This window comes from Bubalus bubalis, chromosome 14 (assembly GCF_019923935.1).
Source record: "Bubalus bubalis isolate 160015118507 breed Murrah chromosome 14, NDDB_SH_1, whole genome shotgun sequence".
NCBI classification, from domain to species: Eukaryota; Metazoa; Chordata; class Mammalia; order Artiodactyla; family Bovidae; genus Bubalus; species Bubalus bubalis.
Window position 1 is genome coordinate 58,063,645 of NC_059170.1, and position 27,849 is coordinate 58,091,493.

Genomic DNA, 27,849 nt, shown 5'->3' on the forward strand with positions numbered 1-27,849 from the left:
ACAAAAAAGATCTTCACAACCAAGTTAATCATGGTGGTGTGATCACTGACCTAGAGCCAGACATCCTGGAATGTGAAGTCAAGTGGGCCTTAGAAAGCATCACTACGAGCAAAGCTAGTGAAGGTGATGGAATTCCAGTTGAGCTGTTCCAGGTCCTGAAAGATGATGCTGTGAAAGTGCTGCACTCAATATGCCAGCAAATTTGGAAAACTCAGCAGTGGCCACAGGACTGGAGAAGGTCAGTTTTCGTTCCAATCCCAAAGAAAGGCAATGCCAAAGAATGCTCAAACTACCGCACAATTGCACTCATCTCACACGCTAGTAAGGTAATGCTTAAAATTCTCCAAGCCAGGCTTCAGCAATATGTGAACCGTGAACTTTGTGATGTTCAAGCTGGTTTTAGAAAAGGCAGAGGAAGCAGAGATCAAATTGCCAACATCCGCTGGATCATGGAAAAAGCAAGAGTTCCAGAAAAACATCTATTTCTGCTGTATTGACTATACCAAAGCCTTTGCCTGTGTGGATCACAACAAACTGTGGAAAATTCTGAAAGAGATAGGAATACCAGACCACCTGATCTGCCTCTTGAGAAATTTGTATGCAGGTCAGGAAGCAACAGTTAGACCTGGACATGGAACAACAGACTGGTTCCAAATAGGAAAGGGAGTACATCAAGGCTGTATATTGTCACCCTGTTTATTTAACTTATATGCAGAGTACATCATGAGAAACGCTGGGCAGGAAGAAACACAAGCTGGAATCAAGATTGCCAGGAGAAATCTCAATAACCTCAGATATGCAGATGACACCACCCTTATGGCAGAAAGTGAAGAGGAACTCAAAAGCCTCTTGATGAAAGTGAAAGAGGAGAGTGAAAAAGTTGGCTTACAGCTCAACATTCAGAAAACGAAGATCATGGCATCCAGTCCCATCACTTCATGGGAAATAGATGTGGAAACAGTGTCAGACTTTATTTTTGGGGGCTCCAAAATCACTGCAGATGGTGACTGCAGCAATGAAAGTAAAAGACGCTTACTCTTTGGAAGGAAAGTTATGACCAACCTAGATAGCATATTCAAAAGCAGAGACATTACTTTGCCAACAAAGGTCCGTCTAGTCAAGGCTATGGTTTTTCCTGTGGTCATGTATGGATGTGAGAGTTGGACTGTGAAGAAGGCTGATCACTGAAGAATTGATGCTTTTGAACTGTGGTGTTGGAGAAGACTCTTGAGAGTCCCTTGGACTGCAAGGAGATCCAACCTGTCCATTTTGAAGGAGATCAGCCCTGGGATTTCTTTGGAAGGAATGATGCTAAAGCTGAAACTCCAGTACTTTGGTCACCTCATGCAAAGAGTTGACTCATTGGAAAAGACTCTGATGCTGGGAGGGATTGGGGGCAGTAGGAGAAGGGGACGACAGAGGATGAGATGGCTGGATGGCATCACTGACTCGATGGACGTGAGTCTGAGTGAACTCCGGGAGTTGGTGATGGACACGGAGGCCTGGCGTGCTGTGATTCATGGGGTCGCAAAGAGCCAGACTCGACTGAGCGACTGATCTGATCTGATGGCTCATTAGTGGATGAAGAAGGTGATGCAATCATTGTTGTTCCAGAAGAAAACCCAAAAGGGACAGGTTCAGGCAAGATCAAAACTTTCCAGTAATTAAAACTCAAAAATGAGATGAAGTGCCTGTGAAGGGCTGACTAACTGTCAGTAAAAGCAATCTGACCATAGGGCAGGAGTCCTTCCTAGACCAAATGACTTCTAATATTCCTCCCATCCCAGTGCTAAGACTGGTGACTAATGTCACAGAGAACTTGATTCTTTTTTTATGTTCACAGACATCTAAGCATTTGGAAATTTAACAGAACCATTTTTAGTAGTAAGAAATTGAAAGGCAGAGCTCTTAGTTAATCTTATGAATAATGCAATTTTAGTTTTCTAAATACTCTGGATAAGTTGGCAAACCCTCTGCAGTGCTGGGACTCAGAATCATGGCTGAACAGGTGTGTGAGAGTTGTGGCCCATGAGGGCCTGGGCATTTGCAAGGAATAGATACACTGAAGAGGAAGGACAGGGAAGGAGGAAAAGTGGAATAACACAAGTGACAGTAGTCCTGATACTAATGCAATCATCAGAATAACCTTATCAGAGAATCATGATGATTCTCATTTTTTACTTGGAGGAACTGAATCTCAAGGTCATGAGCTCCAAGGCCATCAGTAAGTGGCAGAGACAGGGCACAGACTGCACTGCTGTGACTCCTGATTTAGTTTGCCCCTATGTAAGGTGGACTCACCTGTGCAGCGGCTTGGTCAGTTTAGCATGGGTGGCTGTGTATTAAAGATGGGTCTAAGAAGAGAAGCTCATTTCTGAATCCTGCCATAAGTCTCATGAATTTAAAATATCAGTATTTTGGGAAGTATATTGCTCAGCCTTGACTGAAACTCACCTTTCTTTATATGAGATGGAAATAATATTAATGAGTCCTATAAGTGCCTTAATTAATTAATTAATTTCTTTTTGCCATACCACATAGCTTGTTAGATCTTAGTCCCCCAACCAGGGACTGAACCTGGGCCACAGCAGTGAAAGTGCAGAGTCCTAACCACTGGACAGCCAAGGAATTCCCTATATCTATTAATATTATAAACTCAAACTCCTATTTTGAGACTGAGAGAGAATAGAAATGATTGAATCCATAATAAAAAGAAAGTGTGGAAATCAAGTTTTGATTTTGTTTTTGACTCAAGCTTTGATATATGTTTCTCTATGTTCAAAACATAATCAATGTTTTCTTTGTATTTGGTTATGTTTCTCTATTGTAGAAAGCATGAAATAAAGAAAACCCTCTCACAAACTTTTCTCACGTTATTCCATACAGAGAGGGCTACAGGCTAATTAAATATGGGTATACTGGCTATCAGACAAACCTTTTCCTTTCTCTCTTCAAAACAGAGTAGAGACATTTGAGACCAGCATAAGATCTGTTACTCCAGGACACTAATTCCTAACTGGAAATGATTCTGTCCCTTCCTCCACTCCAGGAGGACATCTGACACTTTCTAGAGATATTTTTATTGCCACAGCTGGGAATGATACTGGCTTCTAGCAGGTAAAAGTCAAGGATGCAGCTAAACTTCCTACAATCCACTGAACAGCCCAACGACAAACACTTATTTGGCCCAAATTGTCAATATTGCTAGGGCTGAGAAACCCTGGTCTAAGACCTGGTAAAATGCTTGGGAGTTTACATACCTGGGCACCCTCATTTGCAAAATCTTCTAGCCCTCCAAACCTAGGGAATCTCAACACAGCAGAGCTGCCTAGAGCTCTGTGGAAAGAGAACATCTTGCCTGTATTCTCCATTAATTTTTACAAGTTCGTAAACTGAGCTTAGATAATTATTTCCACTGTCTTCTTTCTCTATTTTTTTCTCATTATGCAAAGGCCAGCCATATTTTGAGAATTTTTGCTTATCTGTTTCTTTACATGATTTTTCATGGTTTGATTTTTAGGCCAGACTTTTCCTTTTTACTGAATTTTATTTTTTTACAAGAAGAAAATGTGGAAGATTTGGTTAAAAAAAAAAAAAACTCTTAAAATGTCTAATCTCTCTAAGAATAAGAACAATTATTGGAAACTTATGTCTCAGGTTTTCTGAATTAACACAAAATGGTTTCTGAACAACTACTCAAATGACTATTTCAGTAACATTCTCAATATTTATCATTTTTAAAAGTTTGGTACTTAAAATAATTCAATCTTATTGATTCAACAACTGGACTGAATCCAAGAAGTATGCCAAAACAAGAGCTTGGTAACATAAAGTAGTTTTAAGACTTAAAAAGAAATGTTGAAAAAGTGCAAAAAGGTCACAGATAACAACAAAAAAATCATAAAAGGTGATAGAACTTGACTAAGAAGGTGAAAAGGTAATGAGTATAAAGTCCAGGTATGCCATTTATGATTTTTGAGACAGTCTGTCTCTATCACTTAAGCTTTGGCAAAATCCCCAGACCCACAGAGAAGCCTGAGTCATCTCTCATTCCTTTATTCTCTGTAAAAGGTGACCTGGGTGTATATTCTGTGACTGACTATGCTGAACATGCTGAAAAATCTGAGAGTGAAAAGCCAATGACATCAATCCTAGAGTGAGAAACATATTATTTCCTTGTAATGCATTTGGCCTTATCATACAAACTAGATTTTTCTGGTCTTATGTTCCTTCAAATGTTCTAAACTTAGAGATATGTTGAAAATTTCTCATCTGTGCAACTTTTAGCGTTGTTTGCTCTGTGTGGGTTTGGTATGAATCAACGAGAATCTGAAGGTTATTTGTCAACCCAAGAGACAAAGTCAGATAATCACAAAGTTGGCCTGAGCTTTGAGTTCACAAGGATCATGATAGTTTTGCTGAACTAAGAAATAGTAGGGAATTTAAGGTAATGTGAGTGCTAAAGCAAGAAAACCGCTGACCACGGTAACAAAATAGCATCTAAAATGGTCTATAGAAACAGAGCATGGCTTCACCCAGATCCTCATGCAGCACCCACTCCTTCACTGAGGGACAACTATCGACTAAAAGACTTTCCCTGGGCCTTCCCTAGTGGTCCAGCATTTAGGACTCTGCACTTCCAATGCAGGGGCCGGGGGTTGGATCACTGGTCAGGGGACGGGATCCCATATGCCACGGAGAGCTTTCAAAAAAACAAAAAAGACTTTCCGCAACTGCTCCTTACAGAGACACTTAGAAAAATGCTAAGTGACTTTTAATTTGATCCAGTCATTCTGTTCCTTAGCTGTAAGTTATAAATGCATTTATGTTTGATGGAAATCTATCGGAAGAATAGTCATTAATCTTGAAGTTAACTTATGTTATTGTCCTTCATATTGTCTCTTCATAAACATGAAGAGCATTAAATCAAGCTAATTTTTTCTAATATAAAAAAATAACATATCAGTAAATAAAAAATAGATCTCCATTACTGTTAGAATCCATCACTATTTGTATTGATTTTACAGAGGCTTTTCTTGTAGCTTACTTTTGTTAAATTTATATGTAAATTTTATGATATAAATTATATATATATGTATATATATATATATATCTTCACAGATGGTGCTAGTGGTAAAGAATCCACCTGGAATGCAAGAGATGCAGACACAGGTTCAATCCCTGGGTTGGGAAGATTCCCTGGAGGAGGGCATGGCAACTCACTCTAGTATTCTTGCCTGGAGAATCCCCACAGACAGAGGAGCTTGGTGGGCTACGGTCTGATGCAGAGGGTTGCAAAGAGTTGGACATGACTGAAGCGACTTTGCATGCAGCATGCACATATATATATCAAGCTGATAACACAACAAATATAGTTTTATGGAAAATACTGGCTCATTTACATGAAGAAACCATAAGTGATATAGTGTAGGTTTATTTACTTAAAACTTTTCAATTGATCTGTTTATTAATCCAGAAATTCTAATTAGGGATTCTATTTAAAATTATTCTTCTTAAATAATAGATAAAATGTATTGTGAGCTCCTTAGGTTATCTGGACACATTATTTAAGCCTCACAATAGCCCCAAGAAGTAGGAACTAACATTATCTTCATTGAACAAATGCAAAAAATAAGGCAAAGAAATTAAGAAATTTGCCCAAGGTCAGGCACGAAGTGGCAGAGTCTGATTTTAAAGCTGAGTCTGCCTGACTTGGAGCCAAAGGCCTAACACAGAGTACCATAAACTTTTCATTAGTCTAGGTATTACTTTATGGACTACAGCAATAAAAGCACATTGTTTTAAAGTAGTCTATAGTTAAGAATTTACCATAAATTCAAATTGACTTTTTCTTATTAGTTCCAATTACTAAGCTTTTAACATATGTTAGCTAATACTCTACCCTCAAACCTCAAAGTATTTTTGTAATAAAGTTTTATTCATGTTCAGTTAAAAATCCCATGAGATTTACTATAATTTTCCATTGAAGAAAGACATTAATATTGCAAGCTAAATTTAGAACTATATATCAAGAGTCTTAAAAATATTTATACCCTATAACTTAGAAATTCCATTTCTAGAGAATTTATCCACCAGAAATAGTTAAAATATACATAAATATTTTATTAAAAACATATTTATATATTTTTATAAAATCAAAATTTGGAAGTAATAAAAATATATTGAGGAATGGTTGGCATTGCCATTTCAAGCGATATTTATAAAGAGTTTACTATCCCGTGGAAAAACACTTGTGTTATATGTTTATTTTACACATAACATCAAAAGGTATTAACATTGTTAAAATGTCCATACTGCACAAGGTAACCTACAGATTTAATTCAATCTTTATCAAAATGTGAAATACCTATATCTATTGTAATATAATATATATAATGTAATGTTATATATTATCCATTATATTTATACTATATATTCCATTATATATTATATACATTATCTTATTTTATAAATTATATTTTACTTCATATATATAGTGACTTATTACTCACCATAAAAAAGAAGGAATTCCTCCTTTTTATGATAACATGGATGCATCTGGAGGACAGTATGCTAAATGAAATGAGACAAGACAAATACTGTATACTCTCACTTAGAAGTAGAGAAAAGAGTGGTAATTTCTGAGGACTCAGGGTGAGGTGGAATTTTGGAGATGATAAAAATGTAGCAACTTTCAGTTATAAGATAAATAAGTTCTGGCCATCTAATGTATGGCATGGTGACTACAGTTAATAATACTATCTGGTACATTTTATATTTGCCAACAGAATAGACCTTAAGTGTTCTCATCACACACACACACACAAAGACAACTGTGTGATTACTATGTGGATATGTTAATTAGCATGATTATGGTTAATTATTTTACAATGTATAGGTATATCTTAAGTTACTACATTTTATACCGTGTGTGTGTGTGTGTTTGTGTGTGTGTGCGCACGCATGCATGCGTGTGTGTATGTGTGTGCGCGCTCAGTCATGTCAGACTCTTTGTGACTGTGGATTGTAGCCCACCAGGCTCCTCTGTCCATGGAATTTTCCAGGTAAGAATACTGGAGTGAGTTGCCATTTCCTTCTCCAGGGTATCTTTCCAACCCAGGGACTGAACCTGTGTCACCTGTGTCTCCTGCATTTGTAGGCGAATTCTTTACCACTGAGCCACCTGGGAAGCCCCTTTTTATATCTTAAATACATACAGTTTTTATTTGTCAATTATACTCAAAAAAGCTGGAACAAGACCAAAAACTTAAAATGAAAAGTTATGAACAGAATTATTAAAACTTAGCAATTTTCACCCTCTGTGAATCAGGTTTGACTTGCCATGAATCCCACTGGTGCAGCTGAGGTAGTCAGTAGAGTTAAAGGTCCCGAGTTAGAAAACACAGGGAACTCAGTTCCTTCAAGTACAAACCCCACCGGACTATTAACCTGGCCACTGCAATAGAATCTCATTGCCCTGGCTATGACAACGCATGACTTGCTATATCACATCCCAGCTTTGCCTCTTGGCTCATCTGGATATTCTATATGCTGGCAGTGTCTAAAAACAATGGCCTTGGAAGCCACCGCAGCCACCACAGTTACTGAGAGAGACCAAAGGAGATTGCCACAGTGAGATAGCTTGCATCTATCTTGCTACTCTGGAGGCTGATCTTGTTTGTAGAGGGGAAATAAAGTATGAATGGCAGAGGGAGAGGGAGTGGGTGTGAGAGTAAATCCTTGTCTTCTAAAATAATCAAGTTTCACGTCTACTTGAAGGATGGCACAAATTGCAAAGCCATGGCCTTTCAGAGGTTGAGAAAGGCCTTAGCCATGTCCATTTAAGTTTACTGCATATTTTTGAAAAGAAAAACAAAATGCATAGTCAGAAAACTATATTTTAAATATTTAGTCCTCTCAAATATAGCCTTTAAGTTCATATAAAATTGCCTACTTCCAGATAAGTATAAATATAAATATCTTATAATAATGCAATTTAAAAAACCTTTTATAAAACACCCTCTAAGAAGATTTGCACGGTAAAAAAAAAAAAAAAAAGTTTGGGAAACACTGCATTTTGCTATAGTCTTCTTGACTATTGACAGTACATGTTGGCATATTTAAGACTCCCAGACATTCCACAAGATAGAAATGTTTAGCTTTGCTTATCTCATTGTTTCTCAAACATAATGAATCACAACTTCATCTTTTTCAAACATAAAGAAAAATGAATTGAAACACACTTTGGGAAATGTTCCTCTAGGTAGATCAGTGTCCAAATCTCTTTTTCTTTCTCAGTCTCTTTTCCCATGTGAGATGACCTCGACCTCAAACCACTTCTCAGTCTCTTCCCCAAGCTAAAATATAACCCTACAGTACAATGCAGAACCTGACAAGAACTGGATTCATTCCTGGGATGTTGCCAGTGGATGTCATACATCAACTCTCATCTGAAGAGAATCCATGTTCAGCCAAGAGAATATTCAGCTCCCAGTCCAGTTGGTCCTTACAATTCCTACACCACCAGCAAAAGTTCTCACCAACTAAGGTTTCCTTGTTCTGTGTGTATGTGTGCATATTTGAAGTAGACATCTTTCCATTAGGAACTGGGCACTGGCTGAGGTGCCAATTAATTTTGCATAAGCTGCCACTGCACCCTTAGATGCTAATCCGCTCATTCATAACCACAAGGTATTGTGCTAGAGTCATGTACATGACTTGTGCCTCCAGCCCTGGGATTTATTTAGTCCTTAGCCTCTAGTTCCTGCAGCTGTGTCCTTTCAATGACTGCTTTATGGTGGCCAAGAGAGTTGAGGGCGGCTGCCAGGACTCTGAGATCTGGAGGAACACATGGACGCATTATTCTTCTCTGAACCTTTCCAATTCCTATTCCGGTCAGATGGGGGAGATGGTGGGAGGATATCTCTGAAGCAGCCCAGCACTTACTGCTGATGGTATTATTCGTGTCTGACATTATTGCAAAAGAACAGACTTAAATTTTACCCTCCGTGTGTTCTTCAGGGTAAGGTTAATTACCAGTGAAAGTGTCATAATGCAAAACATAAATTCTGAATTTAGCTCCTGGGTTGTTTTGTAAGAACTGCTACAGAGTCATTATTTTTTGCTTACTCTAAGACTACACATTGGATCCAGTCTGCTTCAGACAAGAGTCCAGGAAAGAGGGCTTACTATGCTAATTGAATACTAATTAGGCTTTTGCTTAAGTTGTTTTGTGTTACAGTCATTTGCAACTACATTTTTTTCTGTATTTATGTCAAGGGGAAAAGAATACCTCAAAGGTAGCAAGATTCTTACTTAACCTGAATATCTGGAATAAAGTATCTTGCCACTTTTTTTTTTTGGTACTTGTAACATTTGTAAAGGGTTTTGTTCTGCACTAAGAAAAAGCAAAATATCATCATCATTATTACTGGCCTTTGTTCACAATGGACTTCATCCAGACTCTAACCAGTGACTCTATGACTAACAATCTGAGTCACTAAGTTTCACATGTTTATGAATTTCAACACAATTCCCAGGCTGAGAGTTTTTTGTTTATTTTCATGTTTCAGGACTCAGAAAAAAGTAAATGCCCTTCTGGATTTCAAATCTGGTGTCACTGAGTGACTGCTCAGAACAACTCAGCACATAGACTGAATCACTCCTTCAATAAAAATTAATATTGGCACAAGTTCAAGAACTACCAACTGTCAGAAGATTAGTATATTCTTTTGTTGGGGGAAACACATTAAATGAAACCGCCTACCCTGGCCAGGCACAATTACCATATCTGTGAGTTATTTTATGACAGGAGGTCCTGGTGAGGAACATGTAACTAACAAGCCACCACCAACTGGAAGAACTGGGGAAATGTCAAAAGAAGACTCCATGTCCTACCACCTCCCAGAATTCTTGCTGGCATCCACCTTGACTGAGCCATGTGTGTGCCACCAAGGAATGATTACCCAGAGAAAACCCGGAAACTAATCCCATCACCATAAAACCTGAGACTATGTGCCACGTTGCAGAGCAGTTCTCCTGGGTTCCCTCACCCTCCTGCTCTCCACCCAGGTGCCCCTTCCCAATAAGGTCTCTTGGTTTGTCAGCACATGTGTGTCTTTGGACAATTCATTTCTAAGTGATAGACAAGAGCCCATTTTCAGGCCCGGGAATCAGTTCCCCTTCCTGCAACACTTTCAGGACAAAAGCCTTTAGCCTGGTAGAGAATTCAGGTAACCATAAATATTTGCATTTTCACCATGGTAGTGAAACTAGACAATTTCAGAATTGAAAATGGAGGAACCTCCAACTAAAAAGTGGATCAAGAGAAGGACTGAAAAATGCAAGTATATTTACTGGTTATTAACTTTGCAAAGATGTAGTCCTTATCCTTATAGCTTCTTCAAAGGAGTATCAGAAAATGGACAATCTAAGCTAAAATACCATTTTTTGTGTGAAAAATTCCATTATTTTAATGATTTTCTTTTTTTTTTTTTTTTACTGTATCCACTCTCATACCAGTTCCACCTTGTCCCTAGATTATAACTGTCCCTGATTGGTCACCCTACACCCATCTTAAAAAGGCAGTTACTGTGTCATTTTCCCATCAGATAACATTATAAACATTTGGTCACACACTGTCACAGCATCTCAAAGTAACACCTTACAGTTTTATAGCATTTTTCAAAGGATTCTCTCGCATGTCACCTCACGTTAATCTCATCTTCACATCCAGTAGAGCAAAAAAAAAAAAACAAAAAAACAAACTTCATATGCAGTATTGTCCTTCTTACTGATGAGAAAATTGAGGCATATTGTTGGATGTAATTGGCTTAGCCTTATTATCTAACTTCATATGGATTATTACTAAAAAAAATCAGAATCGTTGTCTAAAGCCATTGCAGTAGATGCATAACAGAAATCTGAGATTTAAAAAGAATTTTTGCCTCTTGGTCCTCATATTAGGATTAAGAATAAAGTCAGGATGGATGATGTTATTCTTGGGTATTGGTTTTGGCAAATGCGATTTGTGATGTCAAATGTATACTGTATTACATTAATGTAGTCCAAAGTAGAGAAGCATAATTAGATCACCCAAAATGTTATCAAAATATACAAAGGTAATAAATAAAATGAATTCAATTTTAACAAACCATTTGTGCACATTCCGTATTCTTCACAGGATGTCCTGTGGGTCTCTATAGGATCTTCTTGAGATTCTGTGATCATTCAAGTAAGTGACTTTTTTTTTTTTTTCATTGTGAACCTACTGGATTTTACATTTAAATTAATGGCCTTTTTAAGGAAAAGATTTATCTGCCATTTCCTTTACATCTTTCACAGTGCCTGGGCTGAGCACACAGTAGTAGCTTTTTTATATCTTTAGAGCAGCTACATCTGTAACTGATACTGAAGTTTCTTGTTCCCAAGGCGCATGTACCCACGGGTAAACCTGACTTCACCGCAGTAACAGTGGGATTCCTTAAGGCAAACCACTGCGTTCCAACCTCCGAGCGTCTCAGCAGTTCAGGTGTCTGAATCGGAGCACACAGCTTCTCCACCGTAACCTGCCCCGACGTGAGGTGGCTGGCTTCCCAGCAGAGTCTTCTGGACACTTCAGTCTGATGATCACCTTCAGTTCCTGGAAATTTTAGTGACTTTGGTTGTGAAGATGCTTCCTGGGCTTGGTCTTCGACAATGAAAATAGAAGATGGTGCCTCACTTTTGAGAAAAGAGGTGGGTCAGACTATAAAAATCGCCCCAAACAAGGACGTCTGACTCGTTTATCTGTGCAAGAAGCATCTAAGCGCTAGTTAACAGGGGCCTCCCCGCCGCCTTTCCCCTGCCCCTCCGCAGCACCCCCCCCCCCCCCCCCCCCCCGCCCCAGGACAGCGCCTAATCTCAGCGATGCACGTGCGGGCTGTACACACACAAGAGGCTGAAGGCACATAGGGCTGAGTCGGGCCACGTCGAAATGACTAATATTTTCCCCACCCGGAGCGACATTCACGGATTGGTAACTATTTTCCCCTCAAACCAAGCAAAATCAGCAGTCCTTCCCAGCTTTGCGCCAGAACTTGAAGATGAACAAAATAGTCTTTCGGAGAGGCCTGAGTCCAGCTCGGGGCTTCAGACCAGAGCCGGCTGCAAAGGATGAAGCGAGATAGCAGAGACGAGGGCAGTGAATACTTTTAAAGGGAGAGCCGGGCCCTGGAGGAAGGGACAAAGAACCAGGACCCTCTAAGGGGGAAGGCTGAGATCAGGGTTTGAATTAACACAAGATTCATAAAAGAAGGCTCGTGAATCTGACAAGAGCTATGGCTTTAAGCTGCAACCTGAAACAATTAAACTCTGACCATGTTCTTTAAAAAGTGGTGAAGTGAAGGACGTGTAAAAAAGCTCTCCCCCGTCCCCCTCCCCGCCCTGAAAGCAGTAAAGGAAGGGCCTTCTTTCCAAGTCCAGACCCTGTAACCGCGGGTTTGGTTCAAGGGTAAACCGCCGCACAGCTCTTTCCAACTCCTGGCTGGGCAGTTAGAGGGTTTTAAAAACACATCATAGTTTGGTTCACAGCCGCACTTCGAGAACATCCCATACCGCAGGCTCTTTCGCGGATTTACTTGCGGTCAAGAGCACCCAAAAGTCAGCAGGCAGGATTCCAGGACCTTGTTAGCCAGAAAGCGGGGACGACAGACTTAGGGAGGCGGGGGACCTGGGCACGCCTTCTGTTGCAGCATGGGCGAGCTGCGTGCAGCCTGGGTCCCCCGGGTCCCCGAGCTCGCAGACGGGCGGTGGCCGCAGGGGACCCGCGCTCAGGTGGAGCCGGCCTCGCGGCAGCTGCGCCCCAACCCCCTCCCCACCCCCACCGACGCCCCGGGCCCTTCCCCTCCCCCCGACCCCGCCCCGCCCCGCCCCGCGCCCGAGGACCCGCCCGGGATGCGGGCGCGGGCCGAAGCGCTGGAGTCCCGACAGGCCTGGGGTACTGGGTGAGCAGCGGCTCTCCCGCCCTAAGGCCAGGGGCGGAGCGGTCCCCCCTCTCACCCCTACCCACCCTCTCCCGGCCCATCACCCTCCCCTCTCGCTCCTTTCCTTCCCGCTTTTCCCCGGAGAAACATGGCAGGGAACCGTGAGGAGGCGCCAGACTACGGGCGAGGCGTCGTGGTAAATGCAAACTCCGATTTCGGGGCTGAGGCGCGCGCTCCCCGCCCCTCCTTCGTTGGCACCCCCCTCCCCCACCTCCTTTTTAGATTAAACGCCCGAAACGCATTCGGGAGCGAGCTGGCCATGGCTTTGTTCTTCCCTCCCAGCGGGTCGCTTCCATCCTCCCCCTCCCCCGACTGACCCCGCGATTAACAACCCTTCCCCCGGGTCCTCGGTGTCCCCACCGCCCCCCGACAGCCATCCGCTCCTCCCCAGGGTTGAGCCCGCGTGGTTCCGGGTCCCACTCCCGCTGGCCACTTGGGCGCCGGGGGAGGGGCGGGGGCTGCGAGGACTTACGTGCTCCCTCCCGACTCCCCCCAGCGCGGGCTTCACGTGTTGTTTTCAAAAAAGATACCGAGAGTTGGCCAGGGCAGCTAGGACATAAAGTTTGAGATTTGAAACGCCGACCAGGGCTCTTATTGTGGGGCCTCTGCACGAGCTACGGACACAAGAGTGCCCCTCGAGAGAGCATCCGTGTCTGCAAAAGGACCCGCTGAGCGAACTCGAGAGCATGTGTATGGAGTACCAGAAGGTGTGGGAGGCTGGGTTCGCAGACCAGATCCTCTTTATCCCTGGGAGCCCCACAAAGTCAGCCATCGCCCGGTGGGTACCCAAGGATCAATATTCTGGAATCAAATCTGTTCTTGCCATAGGGCTGCTGGGTTCTTTGGAAGGTAGTGGTTTTAACGTGTCAGGTTTAAAGTGAAACTGTGGCGAGGGTGGTGGGTGGGTGGGGCCAACTTCCTACTTTTTAAGATTCTTTGTTCAGAAATCAGCCTGTAATGTACAGATAATCCTGTCTGTGACTGAGGCCTGCAGGAGTGGGAGGGTTGGATTAAGAAACATCTCATTGTAACTGATCTGTTCGGGTTGAACTCTGTTGCCCAGCGTTAATTTCACAGCCAGGCCTGTTAGTCTTAAAGGAGTTCATTTATTTGTTCATTGGGCTCCTGTTTATTCTACTGCTGGGTACCTCCAGGCAGTGTTCTAGTCTCTGGGAAAACCAGACAGACCCCTGTGTTCGTGGACCTTACATTTTAGAGAGGAACACACAGGCAAGCAGTGTGAAAGCGTCTACACGAAGAATATGCTCTCAGTGATATGTGCAGGGAAGAGAAAAGAGAGTCTTGAGATAGTGATTGGAGGAGGGCTGGGGCTGCTGATTTAGCTCAGATGGTCAGGTTGGCCCCCTGAGTGACATCTAAGCCAAGAGAGAAGGCTGAGGGGGAGGTAGCTGAGGGGGAGGCTGAAGATTGAAGAAGGGTACCTGTAGCAAGTCCCCTACATACGAACAAGTTCCGTTCAGAGAGCAAGTTCACAAGTCCAATTGGTTTGTATGTCCAACAATAAGCCTAGGTACCCAACTAACATAATTGGTTGTATAGTACTGTACTATAATGTTTATAATATTTTTCACAAATAATATATTAAAACAAAAAATAAAACATTTTAAATCTTACAGTACAGTACCTTGAAGAGTACAGTAGTCCAATACAACAGTTGGTATACTGTAGGGGACTTATTCTCCAAGACAGCACCTGCCAAGGGCAAAGAAATTGTTATAGTCTGAGAAGGAATCGTAACATCCAGTTTATGCTTTTTGAAAAAACGATCACTCCACTTGCCATGCAGACGATGGTCAGGCCTAGATTTGGGGTGAACATGTGTGAAAAGAGGAAGTCATTCAGTTCAGTTCTGGACAAGTTGAATCTCTAATGCCTGTAAAGCCTATGGGTCAGGATGCACGGGAGGCAGTTTGAAATTCCTGTTTGGAATTTAGGAGGGTGACTGGATAGACTGGAAATCATCAGCAAACAGAAATATCTGATGCTTATCAGTGGGCTTCCCTGATAGCTCAGTTGGTAAAAAATCTGCCTGCAATGCAGGAGATCCTGGTTCGAGTCCTGGCTCGGGAATAGGCTACCCACTCCAGTATTCTTGGGCTTCCCATGTGGCTCAGCTGGTAAAGAATCCACCTGCAATGCGGGAGACCTGGGTTCGATCCCTGGGTTGGGAAGATCCCCTGGAGAAGGGAAAGGCTACCCACTCCAGGAATCTGGCCTGGAGAATTCCATGGACTGTATAGTCCATGGCATCACAAAGAGTCGGACATGACTGAGTGACTTTCACTTGGCAGTGGATGGGGATACCTGGTGAACATGGTGCGGAAATAAAACTTGTTAAGGGTAGAAACCTGGAAATCCCCGGATGAAAGAGACTTAGTGGGAGAAGCCAGATAAGGAGACCAAGAAGGAGTGGGAAAGTAGGAGAAAGCAGATAGGGTGATCGGTGCCTAAGGAACAGAGTTTTATGGAGGTAAGGGGGCAAAAGCAGGGGCTTTCCTCATGGCTCAGATAGTAAAGAATCTGCCTGCAATGTGGGAGACCCAGGTTCGATCCCTGGATCGGGAAGATTCCCTGAAGAAGGAGCTGGCAACCCACTCTAGTATCCTTGCCTGGAGAATCCCATGGACAGAGGAACCTGGCAGACTACAGTCCAAGGGATAACAAAGCACTGGACACAATTGAGCACACACGCATGTTCATGAGGGGGTTAAGATTGAGCAGGAGGGTCACATGCTGCAGAAAGAGCAGGTAGCATCAAGATGGCAAAGCCAGTTATGAAGCCAGCAGTAGTGAGAGTCTTTCAAACAACTATGCCATCAGTAGAATGGTTAAATACAGTAAGTACTATTATGCCCACCAGGCTTCCCCATCCCTGGGATTCTCCAGGCAAGAACACTGGAGTGGGTTGCCATTTCCTTCTCCAATGCATGAAAGTGAAAAGTGAAAGTGAAGTCGATCAGTCCTGTCCGACTCCTAGCGACCCCATGGACTGCAGCCCACCAGGCTCCTCTGTCCATGGGATTTTCCAGGCAAGAGTACTGGAGTCGGGTGCCATTGCCTTCTCTGTTATTTAATAATAGATACTCTTAATAAGGGATGAGGCCAATCAATGTGACTAATTGGAAAGGTAGATTTTTAAAGTCTAAAAAGCAAATGGTGGAACAGTGAATAGCCCAATCTGTTGGTGTCAAAAGAAGCCCTCTTGAAAACAAGGTAATTTGGTGAAAGATAAAGGAAGGCAGTGTGAGGGTTCACTGAGGTTGGAAATAATAAAGGTATTGTGGAGATATTCCCTGCATTCGTGTCATTCTCTCCAGTAGAGCTTGGGATAATTAGATTCACATCAAGTTGCCTATGGGCAGGCAAGACAAATTCAGAGTGAATTCAAGGCGAGCTAATGGCATCAAGGGTCAGGAGGATAAAGAAAGCTCAGGAGGAACGGTGTACTGGGAAAGTATATACTTCTTGAGAGCCCCTCAAGAAGGGGTTGCAAAAAGCCAAAGGGAAATTTCAGTATGTGTGGGAAAAGGGATAGGTAATAACATTGGGTTGGCCAAAAGGTTCGTTCAGAGCTGGGGCTGCTGTGGCGGATGGGCTGTGGCCAAGGTGGAGGGGAGGCAAAGTCGTTTGAGCTAAGGTGGGTGAAGTTGCCTCAAGATGGAGTAGCTAGAATGATCATCGCGGTGTGTATTGGAGTATCCAGAAATGAGGTGGTGAAGAGAACTCTGAGTTTGTAGAAACTTGGTGATGAAGATGGCAAGGGGCCTAGATGACTGAAGCCTAAAATGAGTACAGTTTGTGCAAGAGAAGGGAAAATGAAGAAATGGAAACTGGCTATTGGGTGCAGATGGCTTTCAGTTGAATTGGAGAGATGAGACATTAGTAGGTTATTAACAGTACATGGGATGGCCAAGCTAGAGATGTGGCCCTGGGTTCAGATACTCTGCTTAGGATAGCTGGTCACCAGTGTCCCCCCACTACCCCTCACCCGACTCCTCCACTGGTGTATCTTTGTTACTTCTCAGGGATAGAAAAGATCTTTACCTGTCTGCCCTTTGGGCATCAGGTTTATTAGATATATTTTACTTTTACAGAACCATTATCAGAAGAACCATATTTGGTACCTACACATGTGCATTTGGTAGGAAAATAAGGAGAAGAGGAAAATATAAAATAATTCTGCTTCTGTTGTCTCCCTCCCCATCCGTCCATGGAAATGTGGCGGGAATCAGAAAATCCATCGGAATCACAACTTTCCTAGGGGTGATGAGTTTCACCTTTCGGGTGTAGAACCTTCCATGGGAGAGGAAGGCATGCAGGACACAAGGTGTTATTTGGCCTGTGTGGTTCCCCCTTAGTTCTCCTGGTGGTAGATCTCCGGGGCCCTTCTTTTCAGACTCTGTTTAGACTCAGTTTCTCAACATGTGGCTCTGAGGCGTCCGTCGCAGTGTGCCTCCCTCCGTGGTTCTGGGCCTGGACTAGTGACCCCAGCTGGGCCAACTCCTGTTCTTGTCTGGGGTTCCTGGAAGCAGAGACTCCCTTCCTCTCCTGCAATGGATGGGTCGATGTGAACCTGAAATCGGCAGCCGCCATGGTCACTGCCAACAAAGGTCCATCTAGTCAAGGCTATGGTTCTTCCTGTGGTCATGTGTGGATGTGAGAGTTGGACTGTGAAGAAAGCTGAGCACCGAAGAATTGATGCTTTTGAACTGTGGTGTTGGAGAAGACTCTTGAGAGTCCCTTGGACTGCAAGGAGATCCAACCAGTCCATTCTGAAAGAGATCAGCCCTGAGATTTCTTTGGAAGGAATGATGCTAAAGCTGAAACTCCAATACTTTGGCCACCTGATGCAAAGAGTTGACTCATTGGAAAAGACTCTGATGCTGGGAGGGATTGGGGGCAGGAGGAGAAGGGGACGACAGAGGATGAGATGGCTGGATGGCATCACTGACTCGCTGGACATGAGTCTGAGTGAACTTCAGGAGTTGGTGATGGACAGGGAGGCCTGGCATGCTGCGATTCATGGGGTCGCAAAGAGTCGGACATGACTGAGCGACTGAACTGAACTGAACTGATGGTCACTGCCTGAAGGAGAGAGTGGGGCCCGTGGTCTGGGGCTTAGCAGCAGAGAGGTGCCGAGATTAGCCTATTGTATGTGTTTCCAAACTGTTTTTATCCCCAGAGCAGCCAACTTGAAAAATAAAGCAGGAAATATTCTAAGCAAAAAATTAAGTTTTAATGACTTAGAAAGAAGGTCTTTAGTATATCTTCAAATGGGGAACAGAGGGTCCGAGGGAGTTCAGAGGCTTGGATGTGATGTAAAATGGCTTGGTGAATGTGTTTGTCACTTCCCCAGCTTGGCCGTATTTTGCGTCTTTGAACAGAGAAAGCATTGTTCTGAAAAAACTTAGAGCGTATTATCTGTGATACTGAAACTATTTAAAGACTTGTTTTGATTTTTCAAAAAGTAGATGGATAACATAATTATCTGCAGTTCCCAACAGCCTCCATTCCCTCAGGTTTGGGACACATTAACAGTGCAATTTTGCATGCACTATTAAGGATAAACCAGCAGTTCGCTCATCTCTAATTGTCTTTAATCTCAACAGTGAAAATGAACTATTTCAGACTCATTTGGAAATAGACTGGTTTGGCTTATAGAATAGTGTTTAGAGAAACACGTTTCTTCTACTTTTAAATTTGCAGCTTTAACTCAGGCCATAAGACTTTAGCAAAGAGGTTTGAGGCACTTTTTTAAGTTAATCAAAACATAATTTTTAAGTAAACTATTGATGTTTCAGTATGTCTTACTGGTTAGCATTTATTGCAGGGCCATGTGGGAGACCCAGGTTCAATCCCTGGGTTAGGAAGATCTCCTGGAGAAGGAAATGGCAACCCACTCCAGTATTCTTGCCTGGAAAATCCCATGGATGGTGGAACCTGGTAGGCTACAGTCCATGAGGGTCGCAAAGAGTCGGACACGACTGAGCGACTTCAGGGACAGCGTAGACCAGATACTGATGTAAGAGTTTTATATCCATTATCTATCTTATTTAATACTTCAGTATTCTTGCCTTGAGAACCCCATGCACAGTATGATAAAGGCAAAATGACAAGATACTGAAAGAGGAACTCCCCAGGTCAGTAGGTGCCCAATATGCTACTGGAGATCAATGGAGAAATAACTCCAGAAAGAATGAAGGGATTGAGCCAAAGCAAAAACAATACCCAGTTGTGGACGTGACTGGTGATAGAAGCAAGGTCCGATGCTGTAAAGAGCAATATTACGTAGGAACCTGGAATGTCAGGTCTATGAATCAAGGCAAATTGGAAGTGGTCAAACAGGAGATGGCAAGAGTGAACGTTGACATTTTAGAAATCAGCGAACTACAATGGACTAGAATGGGTGAATTTAACTCAGATGACTATTATATCTACTACTGTGGGCAGGAATCCTTTAGAAGAAATGGAGTATCCATCATGGTCAACAGAAGAGTCCGAAATGCAGTACTTGGATGCAATCTCAGAAACAACAGAATGATCTCTGTTCATTTCTAAGGCAAACCATTCAATATCACAGTAATCCAAGTCTATGCCCCAACCAGTAACGCTGAAGAAGCTGAAGTTGAACGGTTCTATGAAGACCTACAAGACCTTTTAGAACTAACACCCAAAAAAGATGTCCTTTTCATTATAGGGGACTGGAAGACAAAAGTAGGAAGTCAAGAAACACCTGGAGTAACAGACAAATTTGGCCTTGGAATACGGAATGAAGCAGGGCAAAGACTGATAGAGTTTTGCCAAGAAAATGCACTGGTCATAGCAAACACCCTCTTCCAACAACACAAGAGAAGACTCTACACATGGACAGCACCAGATGGTCAACACTGAAATCAGATTGATTATATTCTTTGCAGCCAAAGATGGAGAAGCTCTATACAGTCAACAAAAACAAGACCGGGAGCTGACTGTGGCTCAGATCATGAACGCCTTATTGCCAAATTCAGACTGAAATTGAAGAAAGTAGGGAAAACCACTAGACCATTCAGGTATGACCTAAATCAAATCTCTTCTGATTATACAGTGGAAGTGAGAAATAGATTTAAGGGCCTAGATCTGATAGATAGAGTGCGTGATGAACTATGGAATGAGGTTCATGACATTGTACAGGAGACAGGGATCAAGACCATCCCCATGGAAAAGAAATGCAAAAGAAGCAAAATGGCTGTCTGGGGAGGCCTTACAAATAGCTGTGAAAAGAAGAGAAGCGAAAAGCAAAGGAGAAAAGGAAAGATATAAGCATCTGAATGCAGAGTTCCAAAGAATAGCAAGAAGAGATAAGAAAGCCTTCTTCAGTGATCAATGCAAAGAAATAGAGGAAAACAACAGAATGGGAAAGACTAGAGATCTCTTCAAGAAAATCAGGGATACCAAGGGAACATTTCATGCAGAGATGGGCTCGATAAAGGGCAGAAATGGTATGGACCTAACAGAAACAGAAGATATTAAGAAGAGGTGGCAAGAATACACAGAAGAACTGTACAAAAAAGATCTTCATGACCCAGATAATCATGATGGTGTGATCACTGACCTAGAGCCAGACATCCTGGAATGTGAAGTCAAGTGGGCCTTAGAAAGCATCACTACGAACAAAGCTAGTGGGAGGTGATGGAATTCCAGTTGAGCTGTTCCAGGTCCTGAAAGATGATGCTGTGAAAGTGCTGCACTCAATATGCCAGCAAATTTGGAAAACTCAGCAGTGGCCACAGGACTGGAAAAGGTCCGTTTTCATTCCAATTCCAAAGAAAGGCAATGCCAAAGAATGCTCAAACTACCGCACAAATGCACTCATCTCACACGCTAGTAAAGTGATGCTCAAAATTCTCCAAGCCAGGCTTCAGCAATACGTGAACCATGAACTTCCAGATGTTCAAGCTGGTTTTAGAAAAGGAAGAGGAAGCAGAGATCAAATTGCCAACATCCGCTGGATCATCAATAAAGCAAGAGAGTTCCAGAAAAACAGCTAGTTCTGCTTTATTGACTATGCCAAAGCCTTTGCCTGTGTGGATCACAATAAACTGTGGAAAATTCTGAAAGAGATGGAAATACCAGACCACTTGACCTGCCTCTTGAGAAACCTATATGCAGGTCAGTAAGCAACAGTTAAAACTGGACATGGAACAACAGACTGGTTCCAAATAGGAAAAGGAGTACGTCAAGGCTGTGTATTGTCACTCTGCTTATTTAACTTATGTGCAGAGTACATCATGAGAAACACTGGGCTGGAAGAAGCACAAGCTGGAATCAAGATTGCTGGGAGAAATATCAATAACCTCAGATATGCAGATGACACCACCCTTATGGCAGAAAGTGAAGAGGAACTAAAGAGCCTCTTAATGAAAGTGAAAGTGGAGAGTGAAAAAGTTGGCTTAAAGCTCAACATTCAGAAAACGAAGATCATGGCATCTGGTCCCATCACTTCATGGGAAATAGATGGGGAAACAGTGGAAACAGTGTCAGACTTTATTTTGGGGGGCTCCAAAATCACTGCAGATGGTGACTGCAGCCATGAAAGTAAAAGACGCTTACTCCTTGGAAGGAAAGTTATGACCAACCTAGATACCATATTCAAAAGCAGAGACATTACTTTGCCAACAAAGGTCCGTCTAGTCAAGGCTATGGTTTTTCCAGTGGTCATGTATGGATGTGAGAGTTGGACTGTGAAGAAAGGTGAGCACTGAAGAATTGATGCTTTTGAACTGTGGTGTTGGAGAAGACTCTTGAGAGTCCCTTGGACTGCAAGGAGATCCAACCAGTCCATTCTGAAGGAGATCAGCCCTGGGATTTCTTTGGAGGGAATGATGCTGAAGGTGAAACTCCAGTACTTTGGCCACCTCATGCGAAGAGTTGACTCATTGGAAAAGACTCTGATGCTGGGAGGGATCGGGGGCAGGAGGAGAAGGGGACGACAGGATGAGATGACTGGATGACATCACTGACTCGATGGACGTGAGTCTGAGTGAACTCCAGGAGTTGGTGATGGACAGGGAGGCCTGGCGATTCATGGGGTTGCAAACAGTTGGACACAACTGAGTGACTGAACTGAACTGATCTTATTTAATCCTCAAGTTAGCCATATGTGGTAGGCATTGACTGTTTTATAGACGAAAACCCCAACCCAGAGAGGTTAACTCCTGAGGTCCCATAACTAGTAAATGCACCCCCAGGTGTGTTAAGGTTCTGATCCATGCTCTGTACTGTTACTCCATGCTGCCTTTGAGCCACAGATTTCCAGTATAGTTTTTGTCTGTAGTTTGATTGTTGTTGTTTTTTATTTGGCTGCACCAGGTCTTGGTTGCAGCATGTGGGATCTAGTCCCCTAACTAGGGATGGAACCTGGGCCCTCTGCATTGGGAGCACGGAGTCTTAACCACTGGACCACTAGGGAAGTCACTATAGGTTTATTTTATTTGTCATTTTATCATTCTTTTCTTTTTGGGAGGCATCATTTATTAAGCATTTATCATATATGGAAATGGAAATGTACTAGGAATCTAAGTACATTATTTATTCTTTTTATCCTGAAAACAACCCTGTCTTTGGGTTTTTATTATGTTCTATTTAAAGGAGGGGGAAATGAGTCTCAGAATTTTCCTCACATCCATAGTAAGTGTCAGAGCTGTGCCCCAGAACATGAACTAGAGAGTGGTCTCAGATTCAGCTGGGCAGGGGCTACTGCAGGATTTCACGGTGGGAGAAATAACCCCTAGTTCATGCTGCCACTGCTGCAAGGGCTCCAAGAGGTGGTGTATGTGTTCTGGCAGGGGAGCCAGAAGGTGCTGTGTCTCTGGGTGATCTTCCTGAGGCCGGGTGCTGCTCAGGCGTCTCTTCTGGTCTCTATCATGGCCTGCCAGCGAGTCTTCTGGAAGCTCCTCATGTTCAGCTGTTGCTTCCAGGCACTAACCAGCGGTGTTGAAAGTGAACAGATTCAATTGTGCCCCTAGCCGATTTGCTGGTCAAGGCATAGCCCGTGTGACACTCTGCAAATACGCAGATGACACATTGTTTGACCACCCGTCTGCCCTTGGTCAGGTAAGCATTTACAGAGCCGTGAACAGTGGTGCTCTTTATCACGAGGAGATAGACTGAGGGTTGGGTAGCACGTGGGTGGAGACTGTCATTTATTCACTCAGCATTTTTGAGCACCTGTGGTATTCTGGGTCAGTGTTGTGAACGCTGGAATTTCAACAATGCATGAGACAGACAAAGTCTCTAGCAGAAGGAGCTAACATTCCAGTGCGAGGAGATAAAACACACAAACACATGTACGCATGTCACACCCAGTGGAAATACATGCTGTGAAGGACAGTGAGGCTGAGTAAGAGAAATACAAAGATGCGTGGCAAGGAAGGGGTGTTTTTTTACATAGGTGTCCAGAAGGTCTCGCTGTGGAGGTGATGTTTGAGTGGAGCCTTGAAGGAAGTGAAGGGTAAGCCATGTGGGCTTCCAGGGGATGAGCGTTGTAGGCAAAAGAAAAGCAAGTGTAAAGCTCTTGGGGCAGAAGATGCTTGGGACATTCAAGCATCAGGAAGGAGAATGGTGGCTGAAGCAGGATGGGGTTAGACAGCTCCAGGGATGAGTCAGAGGCCCCCACCCCTGCAGGCCATGGTGGCAACTCCAGTTGTACTCTTAGTGAAATGGGAAGCCCTTGAAAAAATCTGAGCAGAAGCCTGCTATGATGTATATGAGGTACATTTTTCAAAGGAGGACTCCAGCTGCCATGTGGGGGTGGAGGATGGGTGGGATGCCAGCACAGTGGAAGCAGGGAGGCAAAATTGGTAGCCATGGCAATGGTCCTGGAAGAAATGGTGGTGGCAGGGACTGGAAGTGGGGCAGTGGAGATGCTGAGAGGTGTGTGTGCGTGCTAAGTCATTTCAGTCATGTCCAACTCTTTGCGACCCCATGGACTGTAGCCCACCAGGCTCCTCTGTCCATGGGATTCTCCAGGCAAGAATACTGGAGTGAGTTGCCATGCCCTCTTCCAGGGGATCTTCTCAACCCAGGGATCCAACTCGTCTTTTATGTCTCCTGCATTGGCAGGTGGATTCTTTATCTCTAGTGCCACCTGGGAAGTCTGCTGAGAGGTGGTCCTGGTTAAATTCTGATGATAGGATTCGCTGCTGGGTTGCAAGAGGGGGATGATAGAAAGGGGTCAGTTACAACTCTGTGGCTTTGACCTCAGCAGCTGAGAAGAGTTGCCCTTTACTGAGAGGGAAGGGGTTCATCTGCAGTGGGTTTGATCTGGCCAGCGTTCCAGAGCCTGGAACCAGGATGGGAGTCAGTGGAGTCTGGACCCTATGTGGCCCTTCCAAAACCTGGGTGGAGGAGAACTAGTTTTGAGTTCCGGGTAAGGAGGCAGGGGAAAAGCAAGGGGATATCCCAGTGTTCGATGAAGTACAGATGGGTTTTAAAACAATAGAAAACAGATGAGATGAGGGAGCCAGAGGCAGGAAGAGACAGGAGTCTTCTCAAGGAGCAGAGAGCTCTGAGGGATACAAGGAGTTTGGGCGACAAGATCACACAGAGGTGGGAACAGTCAGCAATTACTGGGGCTTGTCCTGAGTTTCTGCGGATGATGTGGAGTTTGGGATACAGGTGGGGGAGTGGATTAGACAGGGAGAGGGTGTAGGTGAGAGACAACAAATGAACAGAACACAGAACTGGGGAGGATCCTGATTCGACCACAGACCAATCTGAGAACAGGAGGACAGGGTATGGGGAGTTGTACTGGGAATTTAGGATAGGTCTGCATTAGGAGAGACCTTGAAAGCATACAGCTGCATGGAGAAATCTGATGGAGGTGTGTGGGAGTAAGCAGAAAACCGGAGACTGCAGTTCAGCTATGGTTTAGCTTGAGTGCCTTTCTGGATGATCTGACGGTAAAGGGAATATGGTCTTCACTGGCATTTTCTCTCCTGCCTCTTTATTGTCTTAACCATCAGACTTGCACATCCAGTCCTAAGCAAGAGGGAGGCTTGCTAGCAGTCTGTCCACTATCTGAATACAACAGTTTTCTGGAGCAATCGGTTCCCAACAGGACTGACTGACGTTCCCACCACAGCACATCCTTTTAAAGTCTTTACTAAAACGACCCAACCACTCAGAAGTTTGGGTGCGCATGTACTTTTAGTAGGTAACCTTTCCTAGGCAGGTGAGATGATTACAATGCATAGACATGTAATAGTATATATAATCATATATTATAATAATGTGGAGTGATACTGTCTGTGTCAGTGGCCAGACCTCAGAGATAGTGTGGGTTCAGTTCCAGACCACCAAATTAAAGCAAATATCTCAATAATGCAAGTCACAAATTATTACTATTTTGGTTTTCCAGGACATATAAAAGTTAGGTTTACCCTATACTGTGGTTGATTAAGTGTGCAATACCATTATGTCTTTGGCTTCCCTGGTGGCTCAGAGGTTAAAGCGTCTGCCGGCAATGCAGGAGACCTGGGTTTGATCCCTGGGTTGGGAAGATCCCCTGGAGAAGGAAATAGCAACCCACTCCAGTATTCTTGCCTGAAGAATCCCATGGACGGAGGAGCCTGGGGGCTACAGTCCACGGGGTTGCAAAGAGTCGGACACGACTGAGCGACTTCACTTTCACTTTTCACCATTATGTCTAAAAAAAATATACATACCTTAATTTAAAAATGCTTTATTGCTAAAAGTGCTAAGCATCCTCTGACAACGCAAGGTTGCCATAAACCTTCAATTTGTGGAAAAAAAAAAAAAACTATCTGCAAAGCCCAATAAAATGAGGTATGCCTGTAATTACAAAAATAATGTTACTTATATTCATGATAATATTTATAATGTAAATATACATTGTATCTTTACATTTGTGCACTCTTACAAACAGTGCTGTCAGGTTAGCCGTAGGTCGGGGTTTTATCTTATGATACCAGAAGTCAGGATGGCATTCTCTGTTCACTTCAGTAGGTCTTTACCTTGTTCCGCCTGGCTTCTCACAGGTTGATGGAAGACAATTTAATGCCATTATGGATGGCAGTCTCTTATTTTCAATGGTATTCATTTTTACAAAGCATGCTCTTGTTTCTTTATGTTTTTAAAAATAAATTTCCAATGAAAAATATTGTAACCAAAATCAGTTGGTTTGCAGATTACAGATGACTGGCCAGGGTATGATTTGAGCTTATTCACGTACCCACAGCACTACTATGGAGACTTGGAATACGTGCTCATCCCTCATGGCATCATTGTGGACAGGTGAGCGCTCTTTGCTGAGTCCGTTTTCTCTAGTCCTCTCTTGTGTGAGTCAAACAATAGGCTCAGGGACCCTATTCTGGAGTCTCTTCTATAGAGTGGTGGATAGAATGTTTATAGGACAGAAAAATTGGAGTAAAATAAATCTGTGATTTCCTTGGATATTTGTTCAGGGGAAACAGAGGGTTGTACATGCAAAAGATAGTAAGGACTACAGATAGATAGTAAGGTGGTAACGGCTGTACATACAAGATAGATAGCCTCAAAATAACCGCGTCCTATACAGGCTGATAAAAATGAGGGCCGGGAAAGCATTTGTCTCCCGTTTTTCACAGACTCTTACCGGGGAGAGTGAAGAGGTGACCTTTACCTTCATTTGCCTTCACAGGCCATACCCTGGAAACCCTGGCTTTTCCTGCAATTTGCATTTATCTCGAATAAGTCCCGTCTCACAGGTTGGCCAATCTGTGGATGTTTTCAGCGGTAATGTTTTGGAAATAAGAATATGTACAGCTTAAAAATAGCAGCATGGAACTGTTTCTCCACTACTGTTTCTCGTTCTTCTGAACCCCTTGACACAGATGTCCTCTGGCTCCTTCCTAGTCACTTGACTCTCCTCTTCTAAGCCCCTAAGTCACCCTCATTTGTTTCTTGGTTTTCAGAGAAAAGAAAGTAATAGAAAGTTAGTCACTCAGTTGTGTCTGACTCTTTGTGACCCTATGGACTGTAGCTGCCTGCCAGGCTCCTCTGTCCATGGAATTCTCCAGGCGAGAATGCTGGAATGGGTAAGAGCCTCTTCCAATTCAGCCTACCACAGGCGTCAGCACTTAACAGGTCTTATCCCTTCAACAAAGCTGCCTTAATGCCCTGACTCTTGCCTTTCCTTGGACTTTTGATTTCTAGCACAAGATCAAATACGTAAGCCTTCACATTTATATGAAAAGCAAGCTTCCTGTATTTCACACTCAGAAATCGGGGTGGGAGAAGCTCTGAGAAACAAGGGCAAGCTGAGACTTGGGGCTCCCACTCTCCCCTTTTCCTTCAGCCTTTGTACTTCTGCCTCTATTTTCTTAAACTGTGACTTTCTTCTGAGTTGAAATTTAACTTATGAAATAGACCCTCAGCCAAAGGAAAGTTTGAAAAGCACCAGCTGGTCACTATTCCCAGGATGTTATCTTTCCATCAATGCCTGTCTGTAAGCAAAAGGAAATGTCATTCTTTCACTCAAATTCTAAGATTTCCCATTGGTTAAGATCTGCATATTGTGTGTTCTCTCAAACTATAAAATATTATTAAAATAAGATCTATTTTGGGATTTCTCACGGCCTCAGGTGGCTTTCCACGGAGTACAAGTTTTGATCCTTAAAGGGAAAAAAGGTTCTGAGAAGAAATAAATGTGAAAAATTTGGCATCTCCCAACTTGTCAAACCTCCCAGTTGGCAATTCATATTAAAGATGCAGATTCCTAAATCATTTCATTAGAGAACGCCCGGTACTTGCTATTGTTCTGTTTCAC

At 43.2% G+C, this 27,849-nt stretch overlaps 2 protein-coding genes across 2 annotated transcripts in view; both read left to right on the forward strand.

Annotated features, from left to right (window-relative positions):
• ENKUR (enkurin, TRPC channel interacting protein) overlaps positions 1 to 11,152 on the forward strand; it is a 63,953-nt gene extending 52,801 nt beyond the window's left edge. The window contains exon 5 of the mRNA XM_044928142.2: positions 9,573 to 11,152. Within this exon, the coding sequence (XP_044784077.1) occupies positions 9,573 to 9,623 (51 nt within the window). The 3' untranslated portion in view covers positions 9,624 to 11,152. The remainder of the gene's footprint in view (positions 1 to 9,572) is intronic.
• Positions 11,153 to 12,989: 1,837 nt separating this feature from the next.
• Positions 12,990 to 27,849, forward strand: part of PRTFDC1 (phosphoribosyl transferase domain containing 1) — a 102,279-nt gene continuing 87,419 nt past the window's right edge. The window contains 2 exon segments of the mRNA XM_006075962.3: positions 12,990 to 13,158; positions 26,230 to 26,336. Of these exon segments, the coding sequence (XP_006076024.3) occupies positions 13,111 to 13,158; positions 26,230 to 26,336 (155 nt within the window). The 5' untranslated portion in view covers positions 12,990 to 13,110.